This window comes from Ovis canadensis, chromosome 2 (genome assembly GCF_042477335.2).
Source record: "Ovis canadensis isolate MfBH-ARS-UI-01 breed Bighorn chromosome 2, ARS-UI_OviCan_v2, whole genome shotgun sequence".
NCBI lineage: Eukaryota > Metazoa > Chordata > Mammalia > Artiodactyla > Bovidae > Ovis > Ovis canadensis.
This window is the reverse complement of record NC_091246.1, coordinates 21,639,269-21,650,368: the sequence shown is the minus strand read 5'-3', so window position 1 is coordinate 21,650,368 and position 11,100 is coordinate 21,639,269. Positions and strand designations below refer to the sequence as shown.

Here is an 11,100-nt window from a genome sequence, read left to right as displayed (position 1 = left end):
CATTGGGAAAGAAGTCATTGAGTGGGCTTCAGGAATACCCACAAATTGTATACCAAATTCTGTTTGTGTTGTGTCTGCCTTTTTCACAGCTTTTTTCAGATCCTTAAAAGATCATAGTCTCTTAAAGGAATTTTGAAACTTAACAAATCCCCAAAAGGCTAAGAATCACTGCTCTATAAGAGTTTTTTATGTCATGACTATAGATGTTAATATCAAAGATTATAGCATAAGTTTTAGAGACCCTCTTTTAAAAAAAACAAAACACATTTCAGGTCTTCTAGAGATGATCTTTTATTCTTTTTTCCTTTAGTTTTTCAACCTTGGAAATTGTCTTGGCAGTTTGGACCAAAATCAGGGTTGATGTGCTCTAGGGCATATGACTGCAAGTCTTGGGAGGGTCCTACCTTCTTACCTCCTCTGAGGATCTTTTTCAAAGGTGTTTGGCTGTTTCTGCTACCAAATGCATTCTTACATGAATATCCACTGGGATTCCTTGGTTGGTTTGTATTGTCTGGCCAGATCCACAGGCATCTTTGCATGCCACTCGAGTGGTGAGTCTGATTTGATACCACAGGGATTCATGGAAAGATTCCAGACAATCCACAAGTGACCACTGACTTCTTTTAGACCTACTGGGATGGAGATGATGGAAGGAAGCTATCTGCTGCTCTTGTCTATTTCTATAGTCATTGGTGGTGTGGAATGTCTGACTACTCACCCTTAAGATTTTCCCTGAGGACTGTTAATTGATAACCCAAGTATGGATGGCTCTGTTGAAAAGTTCAGACTAGTTCTTATCACAAAGGCAATCTCACTGACATAAGACAGCTACACTGAGAGTATGTGGAAAACTGGTGGGTTGTGTATATGTTGGCCTGGGTTTATATGGTAGAAAACCTCTGGCATGGAAATCACTTAAATTTTTCTAGATCTCTAGTTGTTTCTCCACAAGAAAGCATTAAGCTTTACTTTCTGGGGATTTCTGCCCAGGTTGGGTCTACTTCTAACATTAGGTATTAATGTCTTATGTATAACATATTTCACAGTTACTAAAGTTAGGACATGGAAAGGACAGTGTTTTAATAATCATTCCCAATATCCAGCAGAGGACCTGGCACGTAACACTCAGTAAAGATTTGCATGATTAAGTTAATTCAGCTCCATGTTTCTGATAACAAATCTCCAGAAGTCTGTTTTATTGGCCTAATGAGTGGATTCAAACATTCCCTTTTCCCATCCGCTTAATAGAAACAACCTTTCCTCATATATTGAAGCAATACTTCAAATCTGAATTACCGTAAAACACATGACTGCATTTTGAATTTCATTTGTGGTAATAACAAAAGGAATTGTAGTGAATTCTGATACCTCTGTTGGAGGCAACCCATGATAGCAAGGGCTTCTCTTACTGTAGATTAGTCCTTTTTGAGGGAAATTTTAGACAAAATTGGAACCATAGCATATTCATATTCGTGTAACAGTGATTTGCTCTGAGGGTTCCAGAATGCTGAAATCTATGGCATGTAATGATCTGAAAGCTAGGGTATGGGAGCTGAAAGGGGACCTCAAACCATGTTCTTGGTTTAGAGATGAGGAAACAGGTCCCATTCTGCTACTCAATTGAGTAGCAGAATCAAAATGTGACAATCAGACTTTCATCCACTTTTTTTTTTCACCCCAAGTGGAAACCTGTACTACTAGAGTGTTTGTGATCAAGGAGATACTAAGTGAAAATACTTTCTGTGTCTTTTTGAAGTCTTTCTGAAGACTTATATAAAGCCAGTGTATTTACCCCTGATAGTTCTAATTTGAATAGGGTCTCTTTGCCACACCCTATTCCCTGGTTCAGTGAGTTCCCATAGCATTTTGTTCTGGAGTAGATTTGAACCAGAAGGATCTTAGATTTCTCCTTGCTCACCTAACCCGTTTATGCATTTGTGGAGTGCTTATTGTGATTCCAGGCACTATACCTAATATGACTTGGGTGAGTATGAACCTGCTGCTTAGCAAGTTACTTTAGGTCTCCTTACTTCAGATTTCTTCATCTATAAAACAAATTCAACTTAGCACAGTGATCTTGCCCCTGCTTTTCTCTTTCTGGGCCTGTAGCTTGCCGCCTACATTGTGCTTTATGTTTCTGTCTTATTTAACTATTTGATGTTGTTAAATACCTTGATTGTCATAGTTTCCCAGCTCCACAACCGCACATGCTGTTTTCGTTTTTTAACCTGGGATGACTATTACTCTCCACTCAATTTTTCCACTGCACACATGACATGTAGACACATATGGAAAGGTGTTTTCTTTGTTCCCATAGTACCTAATGTGCATTTCACTTTTTTGGCCATGATGGTCAACTTGTGGGATCTTAGTTCCCTGACCAGGGATTGAACCTGGGCCATCAGCAGAGAGAGCACAGAGCCCTAATCACTGGACCACAAGGGAAGTCCCCCAATACGTATTTATTTATCAGTACACACCATGTTGTTTTCCCAGTTTGTGTCTCCCCACCAGACTGAGCTCCTTGGCATCTGAATCTGCTTTCTATCTTTCTGTCTCCAACAGCCAGCCCAGTGCCTGGCTCAGAACAAGCATCCAAAAAATGAATGATTGAATGATATAAAACAGACTTGGGTAAGTTGGTTGAACTAGGTTATAGTAGGTCTATATTTTTTATAAGATTTGATTTATGTAGCTCAGTTGGTAAAAAAAAATCCACCTGCAATGCAGGAGACCCAGGTTCGATCCCTGGGTTGGGAGGATCCCCCGGAGAAGGAAATTGCAACCCATTCCAGTATTCTTGTCTGAGAAATCTCATGGACAGGAACCTGGCAGGCTACAGTCCATGGGATTGCAAAGAGTTGGATATGACTTAGTGATTAAAACACAAAAGATAGTGTGTGAAGAATGCATCTACCCAGTTAGCAGACACATGATGGCAAGTTTGCCAGCAGCAAATTGCAAAATACCTGAAACTGCAGGATTGCTGAGTGATCTGGAACTGAATTTGCACCAGTTCTTGGTTGGACTAGAAAAACAAAAAGAAATCCCTGAAACAGTATTTCTGTGAGACTCAAGGGCTATTGTGTTGAGTTCACTGGACCATAGCAGGTGCAGTTACCACAGTAGCTTTCTGTGGAGCTGGGAGCCAGACTGACGCATGGGCAGGTGGCTGTATGGCTGAAAGACTGGAGGAGAGGTGTTAGAAGGCGAGGAATTTGCAGGTGATAGTCAATATTCTGACACTATAGTATGATTGCCCTAGAATTGCTCTGCCTACATATGAATCTCGCCCTACTTTTATTAGCTGTGGCAACTCACAGAATTCCCTCTTCGTCTTTCCATTTTTAGACTAGAAGTCTAGTTTACCTACTCTAGAGTACCAATCTCTTGAGGTTTTAATGAAGATTAAATGAGATCACAGTTTCTAAAATAGGTGCTCAATAAACGTCAACTATTATATCAATTTACGGGTTGTGAAAAGGGCAAATGAGAAGGTCTCTGAGGTTAGAGACCATGTCCATCTTACAATTGTGTCTCCAGCACTTGGCTCATAAATATAAGTTGTTTAGCAAATGTTTGTTGAATTAGTAAATGAGAGTGGTCAGGCAGTTTTTCAGAGCTCTCTTAGTATGGTGGCTTTCTCTAGGATGTGACTCTCTGACAAAGCTGTTTCAGTTTAACTTCATGGTACCAGGGCTCTGAGTTTGCACAGCATGTTTTGTGCCACTTGGAACCAGAGACAGGCAGGAGTCACAGCATCACTGGGTCTCCTGTTAGGAAAGGGGCTGGTGCCACATCAACATTTGAGTCCCCAGAGACAATGCCAGCAGGACATCTGGAAGTGAATGTTTCTATCTGAACATTTATTCCACAGTCATAGAAACTGAAGACGGAAAAGTCCTGAGGACATCTAGTCCATCCACGTGATTGTACAAGAAAAGTGGCTGGAGCAAAACAGCCAGTTCACTTCATGCTCACAAGACAGCATTTCAGTCCTTCCTGGAGTGGAGCGATTGCACACACATTAAAGTGAAGACACAATGCAAACACTCTTTACAAACCTTAAGAAAATACATATAGGTACGTTATTTTCAGAAAACAGGAACGAAAAGCATAGGGGCATCCTGGATTAGATGGACATGGGTGGGTGAAGAATAAATGCTGCAGAGTGAAGTGGTTTTGATGACTAGAAAGCTGTCCCTTCTGAGGACTGGATGAATTTTCTGGTTTGCCTATCAAAAATATGAGTGGGGAGGAAGAGAGGCTCTGTTATTTTCTCCCCCTTCAGTCTTTATGCATACCAAGGAAGGGCTCACTAGCCACAAGGCTCTAATAGACCCAGCATCAGCACTGAGAAGTCTGTTGCCCAGATGGCATAGCTCTGTCCTGCTTGGCAGCTGCTCCACTTACCACTTATCTGGTGGGCATGGAAGCAGCAACTCCTAAACAAGGTTTGTGCAACAAGATCCGCGGATAATGGAGAGTCGCCCCCCAGACTTCACCCGATTGTGTCCCTGGCTGCCTCACTTGTCTGGCCCAGACATTTCTTCCAACATGTCTTCAATTGTTGAAGGCATCCTCCTGCTCCTCCACCTTGGGCATCCAAACTCTAGAGCCCTTGTTTTCATTATTTACATGAACCAGTAGCCCCGTCTGTCCCAACTCACCCAGTCCTATTCATTATAAGCTTCGTGGGCCGGGAATTCCCCCTTGTAAACAGGGTCGGGTGTGTGACAGTGGGCCTGTCATGTTCCTGGTTTCCCAACAGCAGACCTTGGAAAAAACAGATCTGACCTCATGAAACATTACCCACAGTAGGAGGCAAGTTAGAATCCCCTGCCTCTTTCTTCTTCACCAGAAAACTACCCTCCACCTGAAAACTTCTGATCTTTGTATTTCTTGAGCCTGAGGGCAGCTGAGAGAACAGAGGTGGAGCAGAACAAGGAAGGAAGGATTTCAGAGGACCCACCGTTTCATGAAACCTTTTTACAAAATACAACACACTTTCACAAATTGCAAAACACTGTTCAATTACTACTGATAAAAATAATCATTGCTACTTAACATGAAGACTGCTTCATTTCACCACAAGCAACTATTCTTTGTTTTTCTTTGTCCAGAACATGGAGGCAATTCAAGCAATGCTGACAACAGTAAGCCTGCTTTCAGCCCCTGCAGCTTCTGGCTGCATCCTGGCTGCAGTTTTGGCCACATAGTTCATCAGGAGATATTTGAGAAGCCATGCCCTGGTCATCTACTTTGTGGATGGGCAGGGTGGTCTGGCATGTTATCACCACTGCTCAGAATGCCTCAGGAGAGAAGCTTAAGGTAAACCTGATATACAAAAATCCAAACTTACAAAACAGATACATTAAGGGATAATTAATTGCATTACAAAAGGATTCTTTACAAAAGAATTCACCTCTGGGTTCCTTTAAGTAGCCAGCTTCTCAAGTAGTCAGAATCTGAGCTGAGTTATAAAAGTGTCCACGTACAACTTTAGGAGCATGGCTGTTACGTGAGTTGAGGTACACCTGTACGTCAGCCTTCTGGGCTTTGTAGAGGTTAGCAGTGCAGAGCATGGTGGTAGAGTCTTGAGAGCATCCTTAGCTGTTGCAGGTGGGATTGGAGGGCTAAGGGGCATAGTCTTTCAAAAGCAGCTGCAAACCTGCTTCTGGGTCTGGGGTGAGAACATGGGAGGATGCGCATTTCAAAACAGAGTTGTCCTTTCTGTTTCCAGGGCTCACTGTCCCCTCATTGTTGAATGGTTTCATCTGTGTGGTTGATGAAGTCTAACATTAGAAGAACCCTCCCTCATCAGACTCTCTAAGCTTATATCCACCCCAGGGGTTTCTCAGACAACTAACTAATTGCTTAAGAGTTATCTTACTTGCAGCTTGAAGTGTTATCTTTCTCTGGGGGCACTGGGCAGCTCTTGGTGGGAATTCAGGGATTGCATCCAAAAGTAGGGGAAGAAATTTTGCATTTAAGGAGCTTTTGCAATGATCTGCAACTTACAGAACATAGTGCTTGGCACAGTGCTAAGTCATTGTGGGCTTCAAATTGATTGGGATGGAGCAAAGATGATAAGCAACTGAGAAAATAAAGCAAATAATTGATAGACAAGGAAGTCTAGTCTGACACGGTGCCCTGGGGTGAGAATGGCTGTATAGACAGTGAATCAGCAGGTGTGTGCTGAAGACTTTTGAGTAAAGCTCATAAAAGTTTCTTTTCAATTCTCATGCTTGGAACAGCCAAACTTCTAGAACAGTGTTTCTTGAAGAGTCATTTTTAGACCACCCCATTTTTAGACCATTTTAGTCAGTTACGTGGGGGTGCCAGTAACAGGAGGTTTCTGAGCCCACATCCACCCCCTTTCCCACCCCATCCTTTGGGGATGAGCCCTGGCAGTCAGCACCCTTTTGAGGTGCTAGGGGGTTGAGGATTGTTCTATAGTGTCCATACTCCTTTCCTGTTCTGTATGTCCAAGCCTTTGTACACTGGGAAAGGGGTGCCTAGGCACAGGGGAAACTGCTTACTCATATCAACCATTAGATAGGGTTTGGGGGAGAATCAGAGGGACCAATGCCTGTTCACAGTTTGTTACAGATGAGGGGGTATGAGGCTGCAAGACTGACTTGGTAGGGATCCATACAGATATGAAAAGCACAGGGCACATTCCTGAATGCTTAAGCTTGTGATGTACACAGGCTTGAGGTTCATCTCTGGGAGGCCTACAGCTAAGACATAGGTGACTGCTGATCTGAGAACAGCCTCGTACATGGCTTGCAAAACATCTCCATTAACCCACAGTACCAGCTCACATGTCCTGTGCAGGCAGTTAGCAGGAATATCCCAGTCTCATCCTAAGGTCACATCCTTGCATTGCTTTTCTCTCTCATTTTGCTTTATAAAAGGCACACACTATAGTGTAGATGCTTAGTTAGAAGTAAAGCCCTATTCATTCCTTAGCAAACTTTCTTTTTTGTTGTTCAAAAAGCATGGTGTACATTTTAATGCCTCTTCTGTCTGTCCTCTTCCTGCTCACTGCATCTCTGTCCCCTTTCATAGTGGCATGTAAACATGTTCCTACCCAATGTTAGGATGGTGTCAGAGATCCAGGACCCTTTTCAAACCATGGCTCTTGCCTGATCCAATCAGTCATCAGCCTGCTGTGATATGAGTGAGTTCAGCTGACTTTTCTAAGTACCCACCTCCCCATCCCAAGTGTCTCTAGCTCTTCCCTGGCTCCCCATTCACACTGTGGGGACACATCTAGACTGGGGAGCTGTAGCAAAAGTCACAGCCCTGAATAACCCTGCTTTATACTAAGATTTGGAGAAGGGAAAGGCTACCCACTCCAGTATTCTGGCCTAGAGAATTCCATGGACTGTATAGTCCATGGGGTCGCAAAGAGTCGGACACGACTAAACGGCTTTCACTTTCATATACTAAGATTAAAACCAACAACCCAAGAAGACACAGATATGGTTAACACTTTTATCTCTTATAGTTGATAGTGCACAGAAAGGGCTAAAAACCAGAATTAGTAATGTGGCACCTGGTGAAAAGGTTAACAGGAGCTGGGGTTGTCTGGTTTTTCACAGATCCCTCACATGGCATTACTCCTGACTAAGATTCCTGCTCTGAAAAACACACCTACCCAGGAGACCTAGGAATGAGCTTGAGAAGACTGGCCACTGCTTTGCAGGTTGGAGGAGAGCACACTTGACCTCTAAGAAGACCCAAACCTCAGCTTCCCCCCACCTTGGTCAGTAGTTACAAAAGAGCATTACAAAGTGTCTCAAGGGCTCAGAGGAAGGCCAGGAAGTGAGAGAGGGGAGCAGCGTGGCCACTCAGGGCTCACAAGTTCGATTTGTCCTTTGATACTCTTCCAGCTCCGTTTTCCTGCTCATGGCCAGCTGCAGCTCCTGGCGGATCACCTGAATCTGCCTCTCCAGCTCTGAGAGCTCTTGCATCACTGAGTTCCGAGCCCCGCTGTGGGAGTCTGCTTTCCCATTGGTGGTCAGCGAGGCAGGGAGCTCTCTTCTCCTTGGCGGGAGAGGAATGTCCTGGTGGATCTGGATGCCCAGCTGGTTTGGTCCACCCTCATCATTAAAGATGTACTTTCGTCGATTGTCATGACTCAGATTGGAAGTATTCCACACGGTGAGGTGACGGGGCCCCACACTGGACCTAGGAAACCAAGAGACACTTTAGATTGAACTTCTTTAGATTCATTTTAGCTCTGCCCATCTTTCAGCCACTTCCTTGTGAATAATACAGAGCTGGATATGCAGATAGAGCTGGAGTCACAAAGCCTTGGACAGACTACCTGCTGGAGCATCAAGGGGACAAAAGGAGTCCTTTTCAACTGAAGTTCAGCTTCTTAACAAGTCTCATGCTGCCCTGATGCTGGAATGGGTGTATCACCTGGGGGGCTGACAAACCAGGGTATGGCATGTTCTTTTATGAAGAACCTTAGATGCTTTTCTATTCTTTTCCTGCCAGTGAAGCTCAGAAAGCCACACTGCATTGAAACAGTCTATGGCTATAAAGATGATGCTTTGGTAGATGTGAAATTCTGTTTATTCAGCTGTTGGACTCTAAGCATGGTTCTGCTAGTAGACACTCTAATATGATTCATCCTTAGTCCCATAGGACAACCCTGATGTTCACTACTTGAGTTTAAGGAGAATAAAAGCATACAAGCTGCAGGTTTCAGCAAAAAGTGTCCCATTATAGAGATGACATTGTGAGCTGAGAATGACAGCTGAGATTTGAAGCTTAATAAAAAAAAAATATATATATATATATATATATATATATATATATATATATCCAAGAAATCCTCAAATTCTTGCTGGGATAATGAAAGTCAAAGAGAAATACATTTGCAGTCCTCTTTCAGGCTCCTCTTAAACCAACTACCACCACCCCTGAGATGGCTGTAGACAGCAAAAGAGCTATTGATGGCTAGGTTCAGGAGGAAGGGGTCTGGTTTCTGAAATACACTGACAGCCAGATGGAGTGAGAAGAGTTTTTTGTTACAAGAACAGATTAGAGCCTTAAGCACATGACTGCTGATTTCTTCCAGCCTTGTTGAAGGAGGCGAAGGAGGAGAATTATGATCGCTTTTACAATCTACCACAGGGCAAAATAAAACAGAAACACTGTATTAAGTCCTTGTGTCTGTGTTCTCATCCATTGTAACTGAATCAAGACTTTATTCCTGGGCTCTTACTAACGAGAAGGAGAAGGGGAGGACCTGCAGTGGAAGGGGGAAAGGGAGAGATAAACGTTGATTCAGTTACATGGACAAGAACAAAAACACAAGGACTTACCAGGGTGATCCTGTTTCATTTTGCCCTGTGGAAGATTGTGAAAGTAGGCATAATCCTTTGTTCTTCCTTTCATCCATATCCCTCTGTAATGTAACTTCACAGCTCATCCTTATCAAGGAGGGTTCAAGGGGAAAGTCTGTTTTCTCTTCCCCTTGAATTTGGCCTGGTCTTATAGCTTGTCCTGTCCAGTAGAAAGTGGCAGAAGTGGCAGGTGGCGGTTCTAAGCCTTGCAAACTTCCACTGCCTCTCTCAGAACCCTGCTGCTCCAGTGGAACCAGTCCAGACTGGTCTGCTGGGTGAAAACAGACCATCAGAGAGAGTCCCCAGACTCCCTGGTTGACGAGCTGAGGCCATCCTAGACCAGCCAGCTCTGTTTCTCCCTCCTTTCCTCCAAGCTGGCTGTAGGCAAAGGAGCAAGTGTGGCCACAATCAGCCAAGTTTGGCCCAGACTGGACAGACTGCACAGCTGACCCATAGATTCATAAGCAACTCATTGTTGTTTAAACCATTATAAATTGAGATAATTTCTCTCACAGCAAAAATTGGTGATACATGCCCCCAGCCATTAAGACACACAAACACCTTCTAAGCCAATCTGTAGTTCTTTAATATTTCTCATGTTTTAGGTCTCATATATATAGACAGGGGGCACCGTAACACAGTTTTCCTGTGTCCTGGGCTGGGTACAATTTTTATAATGAGCCCACTTACAGCTCCATTGACTTTATACCAGGTCAGAGGTATGGTTATAATTTTCCTCCTAGCCTTACGTTTCCCTTTCTTTCTTCAATTTTTTTTCCTATTGAATTTGAATAATTTCAAAACAATCTTGTTTGTGGTATGTATTATTGTATATATGGTTTATGATTTGTATATCTTGAGGTGAGAGGAAAAGAGAAAAGAGGAGGTATATTGGAAATCCAGTAGAGTGAAGGACAGACCAAAATTTACAGAAAATCACGTGCTGAATAAACTAAGGACTGTCTCTCTCTCTATATATACATATATATATATATGTATATAGTCTTTTGCAATATCTACTTTTTTCTTCTGCTTTAAGTAAAAAAGGAGCAATAAATATTCATGCCATGGCCCGCAAATTTCTCCAGGCCTTTCCTCAAACCCATGTGTTAGTCATTCATTCATTTATCTATTACCATATTTACTCAATCAATGTGGAACATAGAGGAGGAATGTAAAGTTGTATCAGATAAAGATATTTGCACAGATACTCTTGCAGAAAAAAAAAGAGAGAGAGAAAGTTTTTGAGCCAAGAGACCTAACTTTAGGATCATGGGATGATTCATAGTGGGGAAAAACCTAGGAGTTATGCACCAACACATTTTCCTAGAATGTCAGGCAACCTCAGAAATCAAGCAAATAGAAATAGCCAGTCTGGTTTTCTCCAGAGCTTTGTGTATATATCTGGGAACATAATATAGAGTAATAAGCAAAAACTGGACTCCATGATAGGTGATAGGTGGAAGCATCATTAATGCTCTGATTACTGACACGTGGCTCTGAGCCATTTATGAATGCAAGGTGGTAGATACTGAATGTCAGATGTGGTGTCTAACTAGAAGAAATGACTCTGTTATATTGTTAGCCTCTACAGTGTTTCAGTTGTAGTCTGTAAGCTTTCCTGAGCGTTAGAGTATAAAGTAACTAGTGAGTTGAGTGAATTTAACACTAAAAAGTTTTCACTGGGCAATTTTATACCTTTGAGGTTCAATACTCCACTAGACCATTCAGA

The 11,100-nt window shown here is 42.7% G+C and overlaps 1 protein-coding gene across 2 annotated transcripts in view; it reads right to left on the bottom strand.

Annotated features, from left to right (window-relative positions):
- GRIN3A (glutamate ionotropic receptor NMDA type subunit 3A) overlaps positions 1-11,100 on the bottom strand; it is a 213,204-nt gene that overhangs the window by 6,661 nt on the left and 195,443 nt on the right. Inside the window, exon 9 of one of the 2 annotated variants that reach the window (XR_011254220.1) lies at positions 7,502-8,199. Coding sequence is in view for 1 of the 2 variants with exons in the window: in XM_069575538.1 (XP_069431639.1) it covers positions 7,860-8,199 (340 nt within the window). In the remaining variant the exon portion in view is untranslated. Of the gene's footprint in view, positions 1-7,489; positions 8,200-11,100 lie in introns of those variants that run through there. The other variant, XM_069575538.1, reaches the window with a different exon arrangement.